Consider the following 27,074-nt stretch of genomic DNA (forward strand, 5'->3'; position numbering starts at 1 on the left):
ATATTACCAAGAAAAATATTTTTGTGAAAAGTTAAAATTGATGATATAGAAAAAGATAGAAAAGTATGGTATAGGAATGTAATGATGAAACATTACTATGTAAAGCAATGGGAAAATTTAGCAGACAAAATAAATTATAACTACAGAATATCAAGATTTTTTTTTATGAAGCTTGGTAATAGATACATTGCCAGTAAAAAAAAGATATGCCATGTATAAAGAAAAGTGATAAAATATGTTTACATTGTCAAAAAGAAGAAACTATGGAACGTGTTTTTATATGTAAAAGAGTAAAAAATGTTAAGGGAAAAACTATGTAAAGAAGTCTTTTGAAGATATAAAAGAAGTAGACAAAATAAATATCGTGCTGAGTAAATATGGATATTATAAGTATAGAAGTACATACTATGTTAAAAGAATAGATAAAAAGTTATTTTATGTCATATGGTTTATATGGAATGAAAGAATAAATTACATTTTGTTTAATGGTAAATGGATTTTGGCAACAATAAGCAAAATCAGATGGCAGTTTTGGAAGAAGAAGCGGGGGTCTAACCAGGAATGAAAATGTATGATTGTGTAAACACATTTGTGTGTGTGTGTGTGTGTGTGTGTGTGTGTGTGTGTGTGTGTGTGTGTGTGTGTGTGTGTGTGTGTGTGTGTGTGTGTGTGTGTGTGTGTCTATATACTTGTAAATATGTAAATATTTTGTAACTAAGAGTTTGTATATAAATAAAGGACCCTTACTCTTTTCAAAAGGTTCAATGAAATCTTTTACATCCACTTGAGCTACCACAATTTCAAGGAGAAGGAACCGTTTACCTTAACATGTGAACAAGATCAATTTTTTACTTACTTGGAATGTTATTCACAGTGCTGGGTATTGTTATCATAGTTCATGAGGTTAGACATGGCACATTCCATGGAGTGCTATCTTTACACTGTAACCACATCTCAGAAAGTACACTAAAGTGTTTGTGTTCAAATCACAAGAGGGGGTCAAGATCAGGCAATCTGTTGATAAGAGTTCTGATAATGAAACCTTGCTATAGACCAGTTTACAGCTACAGTGGCTATACTGATATCTGCTACTTTGTAATAGCCATAAAAAATAAAGTATATCAACCTTGTAAGCTTGGAACCTTTGCAGCTGACTGTATTTAGTTAAAATCCCTTCAGTTGAGTATATATATATATATATATATATATATATATATATATATATATATATATATATATATTTAGAAACACACACACACACACACACACACACACACACACACACACACACACACACACACACACACACACAAGCACATGCACATTATGGATCCACTTCTTTAAGTCAAAATACAGGTTATTCAAATTGGAAATACAGTGTGCATTTTTATTGAATAACATTTTTACTCTACTGAAGGGTTTGGCTTTTAAAACATGCAAGATCACTGAATAATGAGATTAAGGGTGTGTGGGATGTGCTTGATGTTAAGCTAAGTGGATTTTATAATGCCAAGACTTTCAGAAATACAGAATGTCTTAATACTAGTGGTGGGAGTGTGTACATTTGAATGCGTGCAAGTTAGAGTAAGATTTAGTGCTAGGTAATGTTATAGTTTTAAGGCTTTGATGTGTGCAATGGTGAATGTGAACTTTGTGTCTGAGCACCTTCTATCATGGTACTGTTAGGGCAAGCTTTCTGGTGGGGTACCATGTACAGCTGGGAGTAGTGGCACCAGCAGAAATACAATTAGTGTCAGAAAACGTCTAATCTAGGATATGGAAGCAAAATATTTCCTTATCAAAACCCTTTCCTCTGCTTTCCTCAAAAGACTTCTCTGATTATTCATGAAAACTACAGATTTATTGTATATTTATTTCATTTGATAAACACTCTGCAAGTCCTTCACAATATCCATCTTGAATTCCATCCCCTGGCTTATGATTACAAACCATACTCTTACTACTGTGATCTTCCTCCTCCTGCAGTCCCACTTCTTAGCATAAGGTTTTTAACACTGGCTCACTGTCAGCAACATGAACAAAGTAGACATTACTTCATTTAATCTGTTATATGAAATCACCAGGTTCAGAGCCTTATTCTAAATCTGTCTCCATAAATGAAGTTTTCCTCTCTGCAGGCAAACCACTAGATATTAAAATCGATCTTTGATTATCATTGCACATACAGCATTTTTTAAATTAAGTGATGTGATTTATCTCTCCATGCATTTCACCATGTGCTGAAATGCTTGGGTTTTTCAGTAGTGGCACAGTTGGTCAAATTATATAACAATCACACTCCATCAGATCTACTGTTACATAATTATAGGTTCATGGGGAAGTAATAGGCTAGCTGCCTTGTGGGCCATTTTAAGCCTATTCAGTTTCTCTTTTTGTGCTCAAAATTACCTAACCCATTTGGTTACCCATGCCGTAGTTAATTATTATATATTACCCCTAATGAAAACAACTGGGATCATACCATAGGTAATTTATGAGGATCCATAAAAATTGTTTATAGGTTCATAGGCTCATACTAGGCTATCTGCCCTAGGGCATTTATAAGCCTAGCCAGAGTGTGTTTGGCTTTCGTCACCCATTTTAAATTAATTTAGTGATACCGGAATAAACCTATGATCTCCCATCCACTCATCAGCCTCTGAGCAGGCAGTATGCCACTGAGTAGAGCTGGAGTTTCTTTAACCGGCATCTGTTTGAGCCCTTTGATCCTCTTGATGAGGTACTTTTGGGGTCTTTCCAGTTGCTGCAGGTGTCTGGTAAGGTACATCCCAAAGGGGCATTGTACTCAATTATGGGCCTGATGAGGGATGAGTAAAGAGGCACGATGACCTCCTGATCTAGATGTGAATCCCTTCATGATTAGGTGGGCTATATAAAATGTTTTTCTAACCACTTTTGTCAAATGAGAGATTGCTATCAACTTGGGTCCCCAGGTCCCTAATTACTACTTCTGTACTTAATGGATTACCACCTATGTGGGATGACTATACACTTTTTGGCATTTAGCTTGAGGCCATGGCTCTGGCACCAGTTGTCTGTTTCTATGAGGCTTTTTTGGAGGATGCTTGTGTCGGCTGGAGAGTCGATTATGGTGCCCAGTTTGCAGTCATCTGTGAACTTGGTCAGCCACAGTCCTTCCATGTTGGCCTGTACCTCCGAGAAATATATACCGAACAAGAGAGGTCACAGGACTGAGCCTTGTGGGACACCACTTGTAATGGGTTTGGAGTCTGACATAGCTCCAGCAATTCTAACCATGTGGGTTCTGTCCTTGAGCCAGTTTGCAACCCATCTAGTGACATAGGGGTTTATATTTAAGCTGGTGAGCTTATCTATAATGCCCGAGTGGGGTATTGTAATGAAGGCTTTTGCGAGGACCAGGTAGGCTGTGTGGACCACCTTCCCCTCATCAATGGCCTTGGTGACTGTTTCAAAGAAATTGACCAGGTTTAAGAGGCAGGATCTGCCCTTAACAAAGCCAATTGCAAATGTAACCTATTGCCTTGCATTTGCAATTACTTTTTAAATGATTTTGGTGACAATAATTGATAATCTCTGATGAGTTTGTTTGAGGTTATGTTTTTGAACAAACTTGCCAGTGCTTATTCATTATAAACTCATATATATATATATATATATATATATATATACATATATATATATATATATACATATATATATATACATATACTTAGACTCAAAGATAGAATGCTTGTTTGGTAGGAAAGTGCATAGGAAAGTATGCGTTGGTATAAAAAAGTGCAACCACACACGAGTGAATGCTCATTTATGTGAATCTAGCATGTGTGAATTAAACTTTTATACAGTATAGTTAAGAAGTATGTATGAATATTTGACTAAAAAGGTGGTGGTTGTGCAGATGTGCAAGATCACATTATAGTGGTGTGTATGAGCAAGTGTTCATAGGTTGTGTTTGAGTAAGTACTTAGCAGACAGATTAGATGTATGTCTGTTTGCTGCCATCTGTATTCTGTGTCGTGCTGTCGTTTGTAGTAGTACTGGTCAGAAAATGGGTTTTAGTAATGTAATGTTTGCCAACTCATAATCCCGCCCTTAACCCCAAACCTTACACATTGCGTTACCAAAAAAAGTTTCCCTAATTTTACCACTATTCAGACTATGCTTGATTTGGGTTTTGTTGCTAGTGTTTACTGTATAAGGCTTTATTATTTGAGAGAAATATTCAATATTTAATAAATAACCCACAGCTATAAGTATATTAGGAATTATTCAGGGTTGCCGCGGTTTGATCACGAGAGCAAAGATTTGTTATTAAACCACATCAGTCATGGGTAAATCCTGACATACCCACAAACTGGAGTGGATTATTGCTATTATACAATTACATTATTTAAGAAAGAAATTACTTACTTGTGTAAGGGTGCTACAGTGTTCCTCCACAGTTTTCCTTGTTTACTGATGTACTGTGCATGCATATGGGACTTCATTTCCCACACTTGCAAAGTATATCAGTGAAGTACAGGAGAAGCAATGGGGAAAAAAGAATGCTCATGTTTTTTTTTTTTTTTTTTTTTTTTTTTTTTTAACTGGCAAGATTTCACAAGGGACAGTGCAGAAATACAATAAAAATCAGGTACATTACTGATTCTTTAGTTTGCAAAACATACTTGATTTTGTTCTTATTTTTGTCTGACCTCTAAGCATATGCCAGTAGAAAGTCTGGCCACTCAATGGTACTTCAGTAGCCAGACTTTTTCACTTTTTTCTATTGGTATATAATTGACTTAACGTGGGCACACTGGTTGGGCTGTCCAATCGACATGCTCATTTTTGAAAAGCAATGAGATGTTGTTGCATAATTTGTGATTCACTCTTAGTAGTGTTTCGTTTTTTTACATTTGCTCTTTTATGAGTCATATGAGGCTCACTGTTCTGTGTTTTCAATCTTTTCTGATGATAATTTATTCTGCAGTTCAGAAGAGTAAATGTTTTTTGCTGGAGTAAGCAAGAGCAAACACTTAAGCAAGTGAATGCTCTATTTTATTGTGCAACAAAAAAATACTTTTTTTTGTTTGTTTGTGGCAAGTGAATGCTCTATTTTATTGTGCAACAAAAAAATACTTTTTTTGTTGGTTTGTGGCAGTCTGTCATTTCAGATTCACTCCAAAATGGTCACATTTGTTTGTTTCGCTCTTTTGAGTGTTCAATATTTGATGATGTAAACACAGACAGACACACACACACACACACACACACACACACACACACACACACACACACACACACACACACACACACACACACATGCATACACACAGACACACACATGCAGACACACACGCACACACAAACACATACACACACACACACACACACACACACACACACACACATGCATACACATGCACACACTCGTTACATATATATATATATATATATATATATATATATATACATACATATGGATCCCTATCATACGATAGAAACCTCATTTGACTGAAACTCATTTGACTGAGACCATAAGACTGAAATTTCAAAATACTGAAAACTCACTTGACTGAAACCCATAAGACCGAAACCCATAAAACTGAATTTCAACATAATAAATTGTAAACTGGACCATATAAAACCAAACTAGGTAGGAGGCTATGCCCCCCACACCCCCCAACTATATATGCTAACTCCAGGATGACACTACAGTAGGAAAAAAGGCATAAACCTTTCACTTACCTTACAGTAGTCTACACGCTGCCACTACTATGCCCTTTTCCCCACTTTAGTGCAATACTGCAGACAGTATATATAGTTGGGGGGGTGTGGCCAAAGCCCACCACATTGGGGGTGTAGCACCCCCCACCTAGTCTGGTTTTATATGGTCCAGCTTACAATTTAGTATGTTGAAATTCAGTATTATGGGTTTCAGTCAAGTGAGTTTTTAGTATTCTGAAATTTCAGTCTTATGGTCTCAGTCAAATGAGGTTTCTATCATTTGCTAGGGATCCATATATATATATATATATATATATATATATATATATATATATATATATATGTATATATATATATATATATATATATGTATACATATATATATATATACATACATACATATATATATATATATATATATATATATATATATATATATATATATACATATGTAGGTATAGATATATATATATATATATATATATATATATATATATATATATATAGATATAATTATATACTTATTTTCATATTTGAACGTTGTTCTTTATGGAAGGGGTATATGTAAATGATCTTCCTAATGAGATGCTCAGTTATATTGCTTGCATAGCTTGGGATTAATATGCCCCTGACCTATTTATGTTTGGGTCAAGGCAGAATTCTAAAAGAATGGAGAGTTTGGTGTGCTTTGTAGTGCACAGCTATGCAGACCTGTGTATTATAATGGAAGGAAACTCTGCAGTGTAAAGCAGAGACACCTCCCCTTGCATATATAGCTGATGGAGATAAGTGGTATTGTTTGTGAATGTGAGTGCATCCATGTGAGTGCATGTGTGTGTACGTTTCTATGTGTGAGTGGTTATGTGCACATGTGGGTGTTTGCATGTACTCTTGACCAGGGGCTAAATAGATGGTTTTACAATTTAAAGACTGATCCTTCCAACATTGAAACCCAAAATTTCAACTTCAAAACACTGAAATATGGATTGCAAACAACTGACAATGCTGAACTCCTGGACTTTCACCTCCTGTAGTACCTATGCTACTACCTGTTCCTATGTCTTTAGTGGAGGGGAGGTTTGGGATTCATTATTATTCATGGTTAGAGGTTTAAATATTTCTGTGTTTCAGTGTTTTGTTGTCAGAATTCCAAGTTTTGACATTAGAAAGATCAGTCCAACAATAATAAACCAAATAGTTGTGAGTGTTCATCTTATTCCCTGCATTACACTGTATATGGTATCTTTGACACTGTACTGTTTTGGCAACTGTACAGTGCAGAGTTTCATAGCTGCACCTTCTTGGATAATGAGATATTAACTTTTTGGTCCAGCTGGAAGGCTGTGTTTCAATACTTAGCTTAGCTCCATATGACAAAGTAGCCCAGGGCAAGGTGCATTTCAATGCTAAGGATGTACTTAAAGGATGTAGTTAAAATTGATGATATAGGCTGTATATATCTCTGAAAACAGAAAATGCATGTTATCCTTTTTCGTAAGTAGCACAATATCACTTTAACTAATACATGATGGGCAAACCAATGCATACACAAAGAATACTGTGTGGATAACTAAACTGTGTAACAAATAAGACTGTTTAATATATGCTACTAAAAAGTACCAAAGAAGAACACTTCTTAAGGAAGCTTTTTAATGTAAAATTTATTATCTGTTTGTTATTTTTCAATACTGATGGGGTCATTCTGTATTCATGCGCATGAGTAATTAACAGAAGGCAAGAGTAAATCCCTCCAGTACAATGCATTGTTAAACATCACAGCACTGCAGTAATGAGTGGTGGATGGTTTATTTTATGACAATAAGAAAGTTGCATAAAACAAAGTATGGGTTACAATGTAGGAATTATTCCTTTTGTACAGCCACACAATTAAACAAAGGATGTAAAGAGTGAAGGCAAATATCAGTTGGTGTCTCTTCCTCTTTGCAAATTTATGAATGCAAACAAAACAGGAAAAGAAATAGAAACTAGCAATTGAGCTCTTATGCAGTATTTTTATGAAAAGAACATGTGTGTGTGTGTGTGTGTGTGTGTGTGTGTGTGTGTGTGTGTGTGTGTGTGTGTGTGTGTGTGTGTGTGTGTGGTATGACAGGTATATACTGCATTTTTTTTATTTACTTACATGAGAGTTCTTATAACTGTTGCTGTGACTTGCAAAGAAGACTATTTTTGAAAGTCATTTTGGTGGATAAATTGCTGAAACTATACAATGTAACAGCTATCTCATTCACATGTTGTTTGTTTCTTTGATAATTTAGGTTATACCTGTCCACAGAATAGCCATTATGAACTGTGCGGATCTGGATGTCAAGTTACATGCAGAGGTTTGTCAGCTCCAGAAGGATGCAATGCTCGCTGTAGGGAGGGATGTCAATGTGATAATGGCTACATCCTCAGTGGAGACAAGTGTGTTCCAATAGCAGATTGTGGCTGCTTGTATAAAGGCCAATATTATAAAAAGGGAGAGGAGTTTTATCCAGATGGGTTATGCCAGGAAAAATGTACCTGCGACAGCAATGTTACCTGTAAAAAGACAACTTGTGGAGCCAATGAGGAATGCAAAGTAGTGAATGGTATTCGAGGATGTTATCCATCTGGAACTGGGAAATGCATTGCCTCTGGAGATCCGCATTACTTGTCATTTGATGGCCTTGCTTTTGATTTCCAAGGTACATGTACTTATACTTTGGCCAAATATTGTGGTACTGAGAAGCATCTAACACCATTTACTGTCATAGTCGAGAACGAAAGTTACGGCAGCGGCAATGTTGCAGTAACAAGAATGGTTATGGTGGAGGCTTACAACTTCATCATTACTATCATGCAAGGAATAAAATGGAAAGTCAAGGTAAGCTGAAATATCTATTTTTGTAGGTTACTGTAAATATTTTCTTAAGTTTAAAATACTGCAGTGTTTTATTATACCACTGCGGATCTTAATGATACATCATGTAGTTTATCTCAACATAGCTCACATCTTTTGTCATTATTTTTAACAATATGGATTTGAAGTTGAGTTTATTTTGTGACAGTAGCTTTTGATGAAAAAACTGCTGCATGCAGTCCTTTCCTAAGAACAACAGCTTTCATTTTTTTCACACCCTACAAAAGCATTGCGCCGTATCCTTACAGTATAATAGAAGATGTGCCTATGTACTGATACATTGAAGAGACAGGTGGTTTGGGATCAAGAACACTGGTTTACCACATACATGAATGCATGTGCAGCCAGTCTAAAAATGTATTTTATTGTACCAAAATATTTCTTCACAAGTAATTAAAAATGTTCCTACAATCAGCCAGCATTTATCACTGTAAAATACTCAACAACTTAGACTGTATATTATTTCATCAAGTTATATTGTTGCCTAACTGCCATCAGCACAAAACAATCCTTTCTTCACTTTTCACGTTTTAGGCTAGATTTGTTACATACATGCATCCATACGTACGTACATGCAACTGTTTCAAGCATGTGCATTAATGCCCTTCTAGCATGCCGATGTACCAAAACATTTGTTCCCAAAATAAGTGCCCAGGCTGTTCTTAAAAATATCTAAACAAGTACTTGCTTTAATGTAACTAGGTACTCTGTTCCATGCATCATCTACACTGTCAGAGAACCAATTAGTACAACTCTCGTTCCTATAGATTCTTCTACATAGTTGTCTGATGATTCTCTAGTACTTTTGATAACCCCAAACATTCCCAGAGAGGTAGTTGTCTTCAAATGCCTTATATACTTGAATAAAATCTCCTCTTAGATATCTGTAACAGACATTCACATCCATGGATGCCCTTGCTATATTTCCACTGTACTCTTTCCAGTTTACTCATGTTTGTTTTCTTATAGGGTTTGCATATTGTTATCCCATACTCAAGTTTGGGTCTAATGTAACTAACAAACAACAACTTCATCATTTTTGATTTCCTAGACTTTATAAATGTTTTTATACAACCTATAGTTTTAAAACTATCATTAACCAATTGGTCGATATGATTAAAAAAACTCATAGCTGAATCTACTCAAATACTCAGGTCCTTAAATGAGTCTACAGTTTTAATCACTGTATGCTGTATTAAATATTCACCTTTCAGTTTATGTCTCCCAAATCTCATATGCTCAGTTTACGGTGCATTTATCAGCATATTATTATCCTGTGCCCAAATAGGTTCATAGGTTGGTACTGGGCTATCTGCCTTAAGGCATATATTAGCCCAGCCACGTTGTGCCGGTATTCACTGCCCCTTTAGTAGTTTCCTAGACCCTTGTACTAGCAGCTAGTACCCTTGGCCCCTATCTAGTAGTGCTGTTGGTATGATCCCTGGTGTGAACTTTCTGTTACCCATCCAATTTAGTCATGTTATTTTGCAGACATGCTTTTTCTGTAACACATGAAATCAGTTTACCCAATTTCAGATCATCTGCATATAAACTGTAGAACACCTCAGATGAAAATGTTAGGTCTGAAAGATACAATCTAACAAGTAAGAGCCTAGAACAGAGCCCTGTGGGACACCCTGGCTGTAACCAAGGATTTCACCTGTCCAGTTGCTGTATGATACTTACCATATCCTATTTGTAAGCAGTACTTACTACAATAATTTCTGTTCTATCGTTATGAAAGCTAGATCTTCATCACCATTAGTCTTATTAATCCCACTGTTTTCATTGTGTATTAAATTCTCATCCAGCCGTCATTGTAAATCCACTGCTTGAGCCATGCAGTTATTAGTTGGGGTAAGGACAAACTCGGTCTTTCTCTTCTTTTTTCATACATTAATGTTCTTCAATCCTTCAACGTTCAGTTTTGATTTCTTCCTTTTCACCTGCCCCTTACCTCTTTTTTCTACCTTCTCTTTTGGAAAATGGATGGCTTTTTCTGTAGTCTAAAGGTTTTCTGATAGAAAAATATTATCATTCCCAGTAACTTGTGTGTTACATAACAAAGCAGTGTCCTTTTTAGTACATATTCTCTTTACTTTACAGACATTAATCAGTTTCTTTTTCTTTCTTGTTATTTGCTGTGTACTACTGCCTTTCTTTTTTTTTTGTTTCCTTCCAAACAAACCAGATCCCCAGATTGCTGAGTACTTGCATCCAGAATTCCAAATTTGTCAGGGGCATTGTTTTGTTTCATAGGGGTTGAATGCTCTTTACAGACAATAGACGCATCATTTCCTATGTGTGTTCTATTTGTTCTATGCCTAACATTATTTATTGCATCACTTCAGAAATTAATATATGAAACAACAGTTCTCCAAGCAATGCCAATTACACAAGTACAATCATCATCATTAACTGTAGATTTACTTATAACCATAGTAAGCAAATCATCCAACTTTTAACATGAAAAACACATCACCAGTGTTATCAGCTGTGACCTTTAAATATGCATAGCATTTATTAAACTGTACAAGATATTTGTGCATGAGCAAATCATTAATTCCGTACTCATTTAAGGAATCCATATTCAGCTTAAAATGGATAAAATATTGCGAAGGAAAAGATTAAAATCAGTAACCACAAAATTCAAAGAGAACTTACATCAACTTCTATGACAAAAAAATCACACAAGCAATATACAACTAAATACTAAAGTAAATACAGTAAAGTTCATCTGACCATACAAGTTCTGCAAGCCAGACAAAAGCTGTAATTCCTTTGTGCAGTAGCTTCTGCTCACTATCGCCTGCAGTCACACTTCTTTTTAACTGTAAAGACCAGTAAATCACAAAACAAGGTAGGATTACTAATGATATGCTCAGGATTTTTCCTCTCTGCAGTCATTGTGAATTTATAGCTGTCTTGGACACTTAGGGTAACTAGAGCTAGCCTGCCTGAAAACCTATCCCTTTCTAAAAACCAACAGTGAAATTAAAGGTAAAACAAAAAAATATGAATCAAAGTAAATGTTGTTAACAACATATCCCTTCCTACCTACAAACAGTGAAAAACAGTGATAGCAAATAAACTATAATTTCAAATAAAAATTATCTTACCAGTAAACTCCACAGTAAATCACAAACCAAGGTAGGATTGTTTAGATATGGAATCACGTACACTAAGTGTACACCATTCTCAGTGAATAGACAACACACTTTCTTCCTCCTAATTTTAGTTTTCCTACTGATTTTCTTGCAACTGTAAATATCAAGGGGGATTCATAAAGGTTAGCACAATGTGTATATTACGTCTACACTCAGTTTAATCTTTCTCACTGAATAGACAGTGCCAAAATTTGATATGGATGCTCTTGAAAAGAGATTGCGTATACTTAGTGTAGGCATTCACAATTCTGTTCTTTCATTTTATTTCACTTACTGTTTGTTTACTTTTATTTGTTTGTGCTAGCAAACAATCAAAAAATTGACAACTCTGTAAGTTATTTGCACCAGTAATACATGTATGGTATCTTGCTGGAAATTTTCAGTTTTTAGATAACATTTGAAATTCAGGCATGCATGCCTGATACTGTATTGTGTTTATACTGGAAAGGAATGCATATCTTACACTGTTCTGCTGTAGAGCTTACTCCTTTAAAAGACTAAAAGTGATGCGATAATCTGCAGCATTGCTGCAATCAACTTAGCTGGCCTCAAGAAATTATTTATTGCAGGTCAGAAGTTTTGAGTGAAGTTTAAATCAATGGATTGACTGGCCAATGCATGGTTCCCAAAGAGATAATCCATATTGATAAGTATTTCAATATGCTTACTACAGTACTGTCAGACTTCTTAAGCAAAAGAGGTATTTTACATCACTTCTTACTTTAGTTATTAAATATTAAAAAAAAAAAAAACGGGTGCTCCAGTTTCCTCCCACATTACAAAGACATGCATCTGGAGCGTTTCTCCCCAGGCCTCCACTGAAAATTGTCTTTGTTCCAAGTCGGACTTTCCCAGTAAACAAATGTTAAATAAATAAATAAATAAAATAAAATAAAAATTATGATATACACCTAACCAGTGTCTGGGATTGTTATTGGGGTTATATATATATTGCAGTTTATTTGTATGTATCACAATGATAGCATTATGAGGGCATATTGCTGCTTCAGCTGCTGCTGCTAATGTTGATGATAGTTAAAGGCTGACTTTTTGTAGTTATTTTTATTCTTGTAGACTTTTATGAGTTGTCACCTCTCAGCCAGACTGTGATTAAACAGTAATAAATATGCCAGTTGGTTCGGCTATTTTCTTTCATGTTTGAGAAGTATAGCCATGTGATTAGTTTTAGCTATTCATGCTCTGTAAAGCACATATTAATGTTTAAAAATTATGATAAGCCATATATACATATAAGAAAAAAATGTTTTGAATATGGAATTGATATCCATAGTATATGACTCATAAGGTAGAACTCCATCATTGATAAGCAGTGCAAAGATAAAATGACAATGATAGCTCTTTAGATAATTTTTGAAACAGGAAAGTAAGCTGCAGTCTTCAACCCAGCAAGGTAAAGAACTATGTAATGGGTGAACAACAAAGAAAATTCTCTGCTACTGGTAAAATCTGGTATGAGGTATCTGCACTATACCAAATAAAGTTATGACCTTGTAGTGAGGGGGGGGGATGATCCAATCTATGGGAGGTTCAGGGAGACAATACTGAGTTCTCTTATCATATTTTCAAAAATGTCAGGGACCTGGCTTTGAGCAGCATTCTTCCATCACCAAGAGTGATGCCTAAATTCAAGAATAAAAATAATTGACTTCATTAATTGACTTGTAACTTGATGTCTTTCAAAGGGGATCCAGTCTACAAATGCCGGGGAGGAAATGGTCAGTAGACCTACCTGCTTTGCCAGGAGTAGCCTGCATTTTCCACTCCTTGGTTTTTATATACTGGCTAACGTTTTACTACCAAACACCAAACATACTTGTCATAGGTGACTCCATAGTCAGACACACTGACGTCCCACTCACCAGGCTGAACAAGGAGAGGGTCACAGTAAGCTGCCTATCGGGCGCTAGAATCCGCCACATAACACAAGCACTCGGGTCTCTCCACGGCAAGTACAAATATGACACAGTCATTGTCCATGCTGGTGTGAACGACCTGAGACGTACCTCCCTGGACTACATGAAAAGAGACATAGAGGAGCTCTCTGATTATGTAGCCCAGGCAGGTATGACCCTGACCCTGAGCAGTATCCTTCCTTCACCAAGAATGAAGCCACAATATAGAGACAAGACGATCAGCTTTAACAATTGGCTTAATGTCTGGTGTCATTCAAAGGGGATCCAGTGTCTGTCTGCCTGGGATGACATGCTTGACAAGCCACGCTGCTTCGCAAGGGATGGCTTGCACCTGTCACCCGTGGGATTCCGGATATTGGCTAAGGCTCTTGCCACCCCCATAGTGCCTTTTTTAGGCAAGGCTCAAATTCTAAACCTACCACCCTAGAAAACAAAAATGGGAAGAAACTGAGGGTAATGATGCTCAATGCCAGAAGTCTAAATCTCAAAATGCATGCACTCAAGGCCCTTCTCAGTATGGAGAACATCGATGTCTGTGCTGTGACTGAAACCTGGTTCAAGGCTCCTGAGAGCACCCTGGCACTATTAGGTTTTACCTCATATCATGCATTCCGGCCCCAAAACCTGGACCACACCACAAAAGGAGGGGGTGTATCCATATTCATAAAGGATACCCACACCTCCAGGTTGGTGGCAAAGCTTCGGAAACCATCCAGGTGCAACTAACCATAGGCAAAACTGCTCTACAAATTGTAGCATGCTACAGGCCACCCTCTCAAACTCAGGAACCCCACACAGCCTTCCAGAAGACACTGGAGGTTATAAATGTATCTCCAAACACCATCATATTGGGTGACTTCAACTACCCAAATATAGACTGGGAACATTACTCAAGCCCGAACTTTCTAGCCCAACGGTTCCTGGAGTTCATAAATTCAAATGCCATGGAACAGCTAGTCACTGTTCCCACGAGAAGAGAAAATATACTAGATCTCATTATCACAAACATGGGGACAAAATGCTCCACACCGGAAGTATATCCCTCATTGGTGAGATCTGATCATAAACTAATCTCACTGGAAATCCACATCCCGCCCCCACCCCAAACAAAAGACCACAGTGAAGAACTTCTCTAAAGCAAACTTCACACTACTCAAGACTGGTGTGGTATCCTTCAAGGCCCCTGAGCCAGTGGAAACCACAACCCAAGCTGGGAAGCCCTTACAAATGCCTTCTATGAACACCTCCAGGACTGCATGGATCAGGCAATCCCAAATAAAAATAAAGACTCTTTCCACAAAGGGCAAATGTCCAGTCTGGTGGACCCCAGCCATTAACAAACTTTACAATAAGAGGAGAAAGCTATTACATGATAGAACAAAATCCATAAAAGGGAAGTCACCCCTGATCATTATTAGTAAAAAAATACAAGCACTCATAAAATCAACTAAGGCCAGTTTTGAGAGAAAAATTGCCATGGATTCAAAGGACAATCATAAGGCCTTTTTCAGCTATGTTAGGAACCTGGGTGGAAACTCCCAGATATGCTCAGAATTAGTCCAAAATGATACAAAAATCACTGAACCAACAGACATTGCCAACATACTGGCAGACAGGTTCAGTGCAAACTTCACCCCCCCCCCCTAAAGGAGAGATAACTATCCCAGCGGAGTGTAGCCTCCCAGACATCTCAAATGCGCAGGTGAAAGCTGCTCTCTCTAAAGCTAAAAACACAGCATCAATGGGACCGGATGGTGTCCACGGCTGTGTGCTACACGAGCTAAATGAGGTATTAAACCCACATAAGGCAACTGTTTAATCTCAGCCTTATCACAGGATACGTGCCCAAGGAGTGGCGCACGGCAACTGTGGTCCCACTCCACAAAGGCGGTGCCTCTACGGACCCTGGTAATTACTGCCCCATAAGCTTAACAAGTCTAGTCTGCAAAGCTATGGAGAGGATCATAATGGAGCTCATAAACAAAGATATAGGGACTTGCAGACATTGGACCCGACCCAGTTTGGCTTCGTAAGGGAAGATCATGCCTTTTGAACTTGGTGGACTTCTTCGAAACAGTCACCAAGGCCATTGATGAGGGAAAGGCAGTCCATACAGCCTACCTTGACCTTGCAAAGACACAATACCCCACTCGGGTATTGTAGAAAAACTTACCAGCTTAAATGTAAACCCATATGTCACAAGATGGGTTGCAAACTGGCTTAAGGACAGAACCCACAGGGTTAGAGTTGCTGGCACTATGTCAGACTCCAAGCCGGTCACAAGTGGTGTCCTACAGGGCTCGGCCCTTGGCCCCCTACTGTTCGGCATCTACTTCTCAGAAGTACAGGCCAACATGGGAGGACTTCGGCTGACAAAGTTTGCAGATGACTGCAAACTGGGCCATAGTGGAAAGTGCATTGGACACGGATATCCTTCAGAAGGGACTCACGGAAACAGATAGCTGGTGCCAGAGCCATGGCCTGAAGTTAAACACCAAAAATGTATAGTCATACCCTTCGGGAAAAACAAGGTAACCACAAGCTACCATATAGGTGGCAATCCACTAAGCACAGAAGAGGTTATCAGGGACCTGGGGACCCAGGTTGACAGTGGCCTTTCTTTGACACTCACGTTGCTAAAGTGGTTAGAAAGACCTTCTACATTGCCCACCTGATCATGAAGGGATTCACATCCAGATCTAGTGAGGTCATTGTTCCCCTGTACTCTTCACTTATCAGACCAATGATCGAGTACAATGCCCCATTCGGGATGTATCTCACCCGACATCTGCAGCAATTGGAGAGACCCCATAAGTTCCTCACCAAAAGGATAAAGGGACTCCAAAATCTGTCATATGCTGCCAGATTGAAGAAACTCCAGCTCTATTCAGTCGCATACCGTCTGCTCAGAGGTGACATGTGCCTGACATACAAGGCCATGTCCAACCTGAAATTAATGGACATGCTCCACCTCAAAAAATCCAAATCCACCAAAACCACTAGAGCAAGTGACTTAAACCTTAGCACGGATATAAATAGGACATGCTGGAGGGATAGATTTATCACTCAGAGACTCCCTATGCTGTGGAATAAAATCCCGGTCCATGTGAGGCAGAGCACCTCGCTGGCTCTGTTCAAGAGAAATCTTGACCTGTGGATGGGAGATCGTAGGTTTATCCCGGGAATCATCTCTGTGTCACTGCTGGACAGAGGCACAACAAACTAATGGGCACAGTATTTTTTCATATAAGGGGTGGCGTAAGCCACAAAAATTTGGGCTAGGCTTATAAATACCTTAGGGCAGATAGCCTAGTATAAACCTATGAACCTATGAACTACCACCATAGTGTTTGTTTTAAGCAGAGTTCACTAGATGAACATCCATAAAAAAACAAATCAACAAAGTATTAGTTTATGGGTATGCACACTTATGCAACCAGCTTATTGTACATTTTTTATTTTTTATATTTTTCCTCTAAAGAATTTTTGTTTTTCAGTTGAATTGTACAGTATGTAGGTAATATCAAAGGTGGGAAAAGTTTTGAAATAATTTATTGTGGTCTTATTGTTTTATATCACAAAAAACTGGCATTTTAACAGGTGTGTGTGTAAACTTTTTATGTCAACTGTATAAGAGTCCAAGGTCATTTTAGATAATTTTTCATCAAAACATAAAATAATTTCTGTTCATTGGTCATCTGCAAAAAAGGATCATGTTTAAAAAGGACCACAATATAATAAGGTCTATAATATAGCAATTTCTTGGGCCTAAGGGATGGTTCATGTTTTAGGTTCATAAGTATTTACTAGGCTAATGACTAGAAGAGCCTTTTTAATCCTTGCTATGCATCCCATATCCCTGACAAGTTATTTTACCCTTGATTGGTGGAAGTAGGGGCTTATGAGTTGAACCATACTTGCAAATTAAACATATGGATTAAAATGTAAATATTAAATATTTTTAAAAATCTGGGTAATTTTATTTTAAAGGAGCTTTGTAAAATTCCATTGGTCTGCAATCTGTTCCATTAGCTATATTATTTGCAAATTGTATAATAATTTCTTTAGTATCTTTTAAAGATGACTTCAGGTCACAGAAACTAGGTTTTGGCCAATTTCATCATAAAAATCTAAATACAAGTTAGTTTTTATTATTTTCTAAAGGATATACAGTTGACTATAGATTGTCATACAAAATTGCCAAATACTTCCATGATATCTACTTGGTCTATCTACTAATGTGCACATTTATTTTCTTTACAAAAGTATTAGATTTTACGTTACATATCTCTTCAAAACATGACATTCTGCATAACTATATCTATCTTTCTTGAGTTTCATTGGACCCATTCTCCCAAGAGACCAACTTATTTTGTTCCATTTTGATAGCAAATTAGAACATTGGAAAACATGTTTATCACAATTTATGTATATAAAATAATTCATAACAGAAGTCTGTTCCACTTATTTATACAGTTTATCATTTTTTTATATTTTTCATATATTGTGAGTTTCAGAAAGAAAACCTGCAATGTGTGTTTTAATGATACCCATGTTAGGGCATGTTAGGGTAAAAAGCATTGCTTTATTTGGATTAATTTTCTGAAATAGCTAATTTAATTTAATTTAATTTGTTTTCAAAAAACAATTTGTCAATAAAATAAGAAAATATGTGAGTTTTCTGAACCAAGCTTGTGAATTTTAGTAACAATGGTGAATGATATGAAATTCTCCTAGGTACTAGGATGGAACTTTTGAAGAAATTTACATAATGTGAACAGATAAAGATTTAGTCTAATCGTGCTACATTTTTATATCCAGAATCTATGTGTTTAAAATCCAGTAAAGACAGAAATGTACTGCTCCATAGGTCAATCAATTTTTGAGACATTAAGAAGCTATTTAAAGAGTTCTGATTTAGTGATCTTGAAAGAGAACTAAAACAAGCATTGAAAGTTCCTTACTAAAATAATATCATTACAACCCATTTCTCACTGCTAGTTCTTGTAAAAAGGAATTAATGCCTTTCCTGTTACTAGTCTAGTCCAGGTAGAGATTTGCTGTATCCCGGACTCTTTGTAAGCTTCTGAGCCCCCAAAGCCTTTCCGTGTTGGAGTGAAGCCTTCTAGCTTATCAGTGGGAGTGGTAAGCATCAGGTAGCCTATCTACCACAAGAAGAGTGGTCCCTGGCCTAGAAATTGTAGCTATTGGCTGTTTGAGCATTTTTTTTCCATCTCTTTCACCTTTCTGGTTTGAAAGTCGCACTTGTGCCTGTTTCCCACCTTTCCTATAACTAGCCTAGTCCGGTTACAGAGTTGCTGTATCCAACATTGATAGTAAGCTTCTGAGCCCCCCCAAGCCTTTCTGTGTTGGAGGGAAGCCTTCTAGTTTATCAGTGGGAGTGGTAAGCACTAGGTAGCCTATCCTCCATGGGAAGAGTGAGTTTTGACCCAGAAATTGTAGTTTATTTGGCCGTTTGGGCAGTTTTCCATCTCTGTCAGCTTGCTGGCTTAAAAGCCTTTCCTGTAACTAGTCTAGTCTAGGTACAGATTTGTATCCAGGACTCTTTGTAAGCTTCTGAGCCCCCCAAGCCTTTCTGTGTTGGAGGGAAGCCTTCTAGGTTATCAGTGGGAGTGGTAAGCATTAGGTAGCCTATCTACCACAAGAGGAGTGGTTCCTGGCCCAGAAATTGTAGCTGTTGGCCGTTTGGGCAGTTTTTTTCCATCTCTTTCAATGTTCTGGTTTAAAAGCTACACTTGCGATTGTTTCCCACCTTTCCTGTAACTAGCCTAGTCCAGATACAGAGTTGATGTATCCAGGACTGTTCGTAAGCTTCTGAACCCCACAAGCCTTTCTGTGTTGGAAGAAAGCTTTTTAGCTTATCAGTGGGAGTGGTAAGCACCAGGTGGCCTGTCTACCATGAGAGGAGAGGTTCTTGGCCCAGAAATTGTAGTTTATTGACCATTTGGAGAGTTTGTCCTTCTCTTTCAACTTTCTGGTTTAAAAGGCCACATCTGTGCTTGTTTCCCATCTTTCCTGTAACTAACCTACCGGGTAGCACTAGAAAGCCTTAAACTGATACAAGCCTTCTAGCTTAGAAGGGAGACTTTGGAGTGATTAAGTATCAGTTTTCTGTACTTTCTTGCTGTACTTAACTGTTTTCCGCCTAAATGCAGATTTTCCAGCATTTATTGTCATTTAAAAGCTTGTTTTTTTTCGCATATTATACTTATTTGACTGCCTGTACTTTTAAAAAGTTGTTTTTTGTTTAAATAATTTGCTTAACTGTTGTAGGCTACACACTAAGTGAGATAGCCTTTTCGGATCGTCTGTAGTCATTTAAAGCTGTTTTAAGTGTATTCTTTACTGTTTTTGCCTTATCTTTTCAAAAAAAATTCCTTGTTTCCCACCTTTCTAAGCTAGTATAGTCCAGTTTTCAGGCTAGTGCTGAGATCAGGGCTGTGATACTAGTTTCTTAATTGCCTATACCTTACTTGGGTAGAAGTAAGTTTCTCTGTCCACCTGTGAGAGAGGGGAGCTTTGAGCAACCTACTTGTCCCTAGAGGAGTGGTTCCAGCCCAGAAGTTAATAGTTTATTGACCATTTTGGGCTAATTTCTATCTCTTTCATTTCCCTACTATAAAAACCACGTTTGCATGGTTTTCTGCACTGGGCAGTGCCTGTTAGCTATGGTTAAATTATTCCCGGCTCCACTAAGTGTCCTCTTCCATTTTTCCCTTGAAACTAGTCTAATTCTCAACCTAAGCACACAAAAAGCATCTTACAGCCCAGTACTTGCTCAGACCTAATAATAAGCTCTAATATACCCTGACACTGATTGCCCAGCAGGGCAAGGCTCTTTATTGACCCCTCACCAACCAAGCGACTAAGCAGCTCACCCTACTATTCAGGCATGACCAAAGGGCAACTTCAGGTGCACTCTCCAGTCCAGCTGGTGAATCTGGGTATCCTGAGGTAATGTTACAACTGCCTCATGTACACAGACAACCTTCTCCTCCTACCACAAAACACTAACATATGCGAGAGATGCAATTATACAGCCAAATTGGAAGCTAAGCTGTCTCCACCCAAGACTGGAACAGACAGTCAAGAGGAGAAGGTTAACACTTGCACCACACCTCCAGCTGCACACAGACCTACTAAAATAGCACTGGCAAAAAATACATATAAATACACAAAATCATACTCAGAGGCTCTGATTAAAAACCTGCAAAAGCATCAGAGACCTCCAAAGCAGACACCCAAACAACCTGCACTTCCAGTCACATAAAACACAAAATCAGTGTGCCGCACAATCACAGCCACACTAGTAATAAGTAACTCTATAGTCAGGCACACTGACATCCCACTGACTACGCTGGACAAGCAGAAGGTTACGGTTAGCTGCCTGTCGGGAGCCAGAATCCGCCACATAATACAAGCACTCAGGTCACTCCAGAACAAGTATAAATATGACTGTGTCATTGTTCATGTTGGTGTGAATGCCCTGAGACATACCTCACTGGACTACATGAAAAGAGACACGGAAGAGTTCTCTGATCATGCAGCCCAGGCTGGTATGACCCTGACCCTGAGTAGCATCCCACCCTCACCAAGAATGATACCTCAGTATAAAGAAAAAAATATCAATTTCAGCAACTGGCTAAGCTTCTGGTGTCATTCAAAGGGGAACCAGTGTCTGTCAGCCTGGGATGACATGCTCGACAAGCCACGTTGCTTCGCAAGAGATGGTTTGCACCTGTCACCCCTAGGCTTTCGAATACTGGCCAAGGCTCTTGCTGCCCCCATAGTGCCTTTTTTAGGCAAGGCTCAAAAGTCAAACCCACCTCCATTAACAGCACAATTAACAAAAAACTGTGGGTTATACTACTCAGTGCCAGGAGTTTAAATCTCAAAATGCACACACTCGAAGCACTCCTCCGTATGGAGAATGTCGACATCTGTGCAGTAACTGAAACCTGGTTCAAGGCTCCAGAGACCACCCCAGCACTACCAGGCTACAATTCATACCACACATTTCGGCCACAGAACATGGACCGAAACACAAAAGGAGGGGGTGTATCCATATTCATCAAGGATACCTACACCTCCAGGTTAGTGGCACAGCATGATACCTCTGAGATCATCCATGTGCAACTAACGTTGGCCAAATCTGCAATGCAAACTGTGGCCTGCTACAGATCACCCTCCATGACCCAGGACCACCACTCCACCTTTCTGGAGACATTGGAAAACATGAAGGTCCTACCAAACACACTGATATTGTGCGATTTCACTTACCCTACCATTCCACCTTTCTGGAGACATTGGAAAACATGAAGGTCCTACCAAACACACTGATATTGTGCGATTTCACTTACCCTACCATTCACTGGGAAAACTGCTCGAGTACAAATTCCCAGGCTCAGCGCTTCCTGTAATTCATCAACTCAAATGCCTTGGATCAGCTGGTAAACTCCCCTACCAGAGGTGAAAACATATTGGACCTGGTCATCACCAACATGGGTGACAGGTGTTCCACACCAGAGGTCAACCCGTCACTGGTTAGATCAGACCATAAACTAATCACTCAGGATGTCCACACCCCACCACCACCCCCAGCTAAGGAAACCACAGTAAAATCTTTTCTAAAGCAAACTTCACCTTACTTAAGACAGAGGTGGTAAGTTTCACAGCCCCCCACGCTAAAGGATAATGCTGCCCAAGAGGCAGAAACCTTTACAAATGCACTCTATGAGCACCTACAAGGATGCATGGATCATGCTATCCCTAGAAAAACCAAGACTCACTCCTCTAAGAGAAGGAAACCAGTTTGGTGGACCCCTGCAATAAACAGGCTATACAATAGAAGGAGGAAACTAGTTCAGAAAAGAAGCAAATCCCAAGAAGGAAAGACTTCCCTGATCAGTATCAGTAAGAAACTAAGGTCCCTCGTGAAATCATCCAAGGCTAACTTCAAAAGAAAAATAGCCAAGGATTCAAAAGATAACCACAAAGCCTTCTTTAGCTATGTTAAGAATCTAAGTAGCAACTCGCAGATATGCACTGAACTAGTGCAAAATAGCACAAAATATACTGAACCTACTGATATTGCCAACATCCTGGCAGATAGATTCAGTGCAAACTTCACCCCCCCCCCCTCACCTGCAAAAGGGCCCACGACAGTACTAGAAAATTGTAGTTTCCCAAAAATCACACACGCACAGGTGAAAACAGCCCTTTCAAAAGCCAAAAACACAGTGTCAATGGGACCAGATGGTGTCCCAGGCTGCGTCTTACATGAACTAAAGAACAAACTAACCCCCCACCAAAACACGCTGTTCAGCCTCAGCCTCTCCACAGTCTACGTGCCCATAGAATGGCACACAGCAATGGTTATTCCTCTCCACAAAGGAGGGGCCACAACTGACCTTGGTAACTATCATTCATAAGCGTGACTAGCCTGGTCTGCAAGGCTATGGAGCGCATCATCATGGAACTCATTAACAAAGACATTGGGAACCTCCAAACACTTGACCTGATCCAGTTCGACTTTGTTAAGGGCAGATCATGCCTACTAAACCTGGTTGACTTCTTCAAGATAGTCACCAAGGCCATAGACAAGGGAAAGGGGGTTCACACAGCCTACCTTGACCTCGCCAAGGCTTTCGACACCATTCCCACTCGGGTAGTACAGAAAAGCTCACCAGCCTGAACATAAACCCCTACATCATGAGATGGGTTGCCAACTGGCTTTCAGACGGAGCTCACATGGTAAGAATAGCGGGATCCAGGTCCGACTCTAAACCAGTCACAACTGGTGTCCCGCAAAGCTCGGTCCTGGGACCCCTACTGTTCGGCATATACTTCTCAGAAGTACAGGCAAACATGACTGCAAACTGGGAGCCGTAATTGACTCTCTGGCTGACACAGACATCATCCAAAGGGCCTTACTGAGACAGACACCTGGTCATGGTCTCAAGCTAAATGCCAAAAAATGCTTAGTCATCCCATTTGGGAAAAACAAAACACCCACGAATTACCACAGAGGTGACAGCCGCCTTAATACAGAAGAGGTAATAAGAGATCTGGGGACCCAGGTAGATAGTAATCTCTCCTTTGACAATCATATTGCCAAAGTAGTTAGGAAATCCTTCTATGTGGCCCATCTAATTACTAAAGGGTTCGCATCTAGAAATAAAGAGGTTATAGTGCCCTTCTACTTGTCACTCATTAGACCCATCATAGAGTACAATGCCTCATTTGGGATGTACCTCACAAGACACTTCCAACAGCTGGAAAGACCACAAAGTACCTCACCAAGAGGATTACTGGCCTCAAACATATGTCCTATGCAGCCCAACTGAAAAAACTCTGGCTGTACTCAGTGACATATTGCTTACTCAGAGGTGATCTCTGCCTGACTTACAAAGCCATGTCCAACTCAGAATTGATGGACATGCTCCACCTAAAGAAATCCAAGTCACTGTGAGCCACGCACTCTAGTGAGCTAAACCTCACCACAACAATAAATAGAACATGATGGAAGGATAGGTTCCTATCACAGAGACTCCCCATGCTTTGGAACAAAATTTCAAATTACATCAGGCACAGCCCCTCACTAACACTCTTCAAGAGAAACTTTGATGAGTGGATGGGTAACAGACAATACAGCCCTGGGATCATGTCATTGGCTCTGCTTGACAGAGGATCAGTTAATTAATCAATTGGGCAGTACAAGCCGACACAATCTGGCTAGGCTTATAAATGCCCAAAGGCAGATAGCCTAGTACCTACCTATGAACCTATGTATGTAAATGCAGTAACCTGGATTCATTGTAGTGATAGCATTCCCTACAGCCAAGAGTACAATGCCTATTGTGTATTCAGATCCACTGACAGTTGTGAAGTAATATCTGTATTTATGCATAACCACCTTGTCTCTCACCAGATTACATATGATACAAATATCGAAATGGTAGTAGTCTTAGTTACATTAAAAAAAATATTTATCACAATATAGCCCATTGTAGATCCCTTCTGTGATCCCTTTACAGTATTCAGAATACCTTAGCCAGTTAAAAAATTAACTGTTGAACCAAGTAAATTTCATATGGATTACTTTAACTAGCTACATATAAACTGACTAACACATGCTTCCCACTAAAGCAAATATGTCCAGAGATCAGTGGAATGTTTAAATAACTACACTTGAACAAATTGTAGCCTCCCCATCAGGATGTTAACCTTCTTGAATTTAACTTCTCAAATATATATCTCCCAAATATGCCATCATACTTGTTATCACTTCCCTAGTCAAACATCACCATATCGGTCAAATATTGTATGCAAAACCCAACTTTATACCCCCTAATAACTTCTCTACATTCAGTGATTGCTTTAAAATCAATTTTCAATGTACTCATCTTATTGCTAATCACAAATAATATAGATCTCCAGCAACCCATGTAAAAAAGCTATTGCATACACGTCACTGTCTCTTAGATAGATGCATGGAGGCATCCTTATCAATCAGAACAAAGCATAATGGCAAAATCAAAAACTAAACCCATATGACAGAACTATGGGATACATTAAAGACCTACTTAGTGTAACTATGGTGTAACATAAATAAATTAATAAAGTAAAAACAACCATATCAATAAACTGTATAATAACAAGAAAAAGCTCATAGCCATCATTAAGACATACCCACTTGATCACTACAAAACTGACTTAAACTGATAGATCCTTCAAAATTACTATTAAGAAATGTAAGGCCAGCTATGAAGTTAACTATGTCAAAAGACAACCATAAGGCCTTCTTCACAGATAACAAAAAGTTTAAATGTATCCAAAAATTCAGTTCTGAAATTATCTTCAGTGTTGTCTCTTTCTCTGACCCCAAGGATACTTATAATATTTTTGTGGATAAAATTTAAGCCATGATGCTAGAGTTTGGTTACCACTGTATAAATCTGCAGTAAGACCCATTATTGAATACTGTGGTTCCATCTCTGTGTACAGCTCTTCTCACATCATGAGACTTGTATAGATAGAGAAGTCCTTTTCTAGGATTATCACTAGAGCTGGGAGCTACACTTCTAAGGAAAGTGAACCATCAAGCTCTCTACTCTACTGAATATGGATTAATATGGAGAGATCTTAGTTTGAGTTACAAATGTTTGACTAATGAGTCATTATCTGCTAAGCTGAATGCTTGCTTTTTGAAAGAGTCTGCTTATACCACACCTAACACAATTCTGGTGTCATTGCCTAGATCTAACTTACACCTATTGTGTAATTTCCTTTCAGTTTTAGAGCACTTAGGTTATGAAATAACCTACCACTCCATTTTAGAAATTAGAGGTATACAGAGTACTGGGCACTTCCAGAGGACTTTAGATATGTGACATAGAATTCATGTTTTGAGACAGGTTTATCTGATGGCAAACTTTTAAGTTGTCCCTCTGTGGGCTTTTGAGTTGTATTTAACCACTGAACACTGATAATCTCTTCAAAGTCATGGCACCCAAATGTCTTTCCCCCACACCCCTTTTCTCCTAAGATCAGTTTGGTAGAAGTCTATTTGGCACGTTCCAAAGTTAAAAATACTATATCCATGGGTCCTGGCACTATCCTTGGATATCTGCTGAGAAGTGGTTAAGTATGACATAGCAAAATCCCTCCATCAAGTCTTCAATATTTGTTTCTCCACTGGGTATGTCTTTGTAGTATGATGAATGACAGTTGTGGTGCCATTACGTAAAAGTGGTCTATCCATTGACCTTGAGAATTACAGACTTAATAGTCTCACTAATATTATCATTTGCAAGGCTATGGAAAGATCTGTAACTGATCTAATAAATAATAATATAGGTGGCCTTATGTCCCTGCATACATACCAGTTTGGCTTTTCAAAAGTTAGATCGTGGTTGCTTACCCTGGTTGAGTTCTTTAAAAAGGTTACTGAGATCATGGATATGGGGCATCCTGTCCATACCTTTTATATTGTCCTTGTCATGGCCATTGATACTATCTTCCCAGTGCTGGGACTGCAGAAAAACAATCCCAAATCAACATTAACTTCTACAGAGTTTGCTGGCTAGGTAATTGGCAAATGCTATTAAGGCAGGGGGTATTTGCTTAAATATAGAAACATTTCACAATTGGTATGCTATGAGACTCTGCCTCCTTGTTGGTATATATATTTCTTTGACATAAAATCTGATATTAAGGGAAGTTTGCTGATGATTGCAAATGAGGAATGGTTATCAAATCTCCTTCTGATACTCAGGTTCTCCATTAATGTTTGGACCAGACAAAAGGGAAGTGCATTAATTGTATGTTCACTCTCAT

At 38.4% G+C, this 27,074-nt stretch overlaps 1 protein-coding gene across 1 annotated transcript in view; it reads left to right on the top strand.

Annotated features, from left to right (window-relative positions):
• Positions 1-27,074, top strand: part of LOC122808362 (IgGFc-binding protein-like) — a 251,858-nt gene that overhangs the window by 147,347 nt on the left and 77,437 nt on the right. Inside the window, 1 exon segment of the mRNA XM_044079329.1 lies at positions 7,989-8,578. Coding sequence (XP_043935264.1) covers positions 7,989-8,578 — 590 coding nt within the window.

The sequence above is a fragment of the Protopterus annectens genome, chromosome 8.part0, assembly GCF_019279795.1.
Source record: "Protopterus annectens isolate FY-2018-M chromosome 8.part0, PAN1.0, whole genome shotgun sequence".
Classification (NCBI taxonomy): Eukaryota; Metazoa; Chordata; order Ceratodontiformes; family Protopteridae; genus Protopterus; species Protopterus annectens.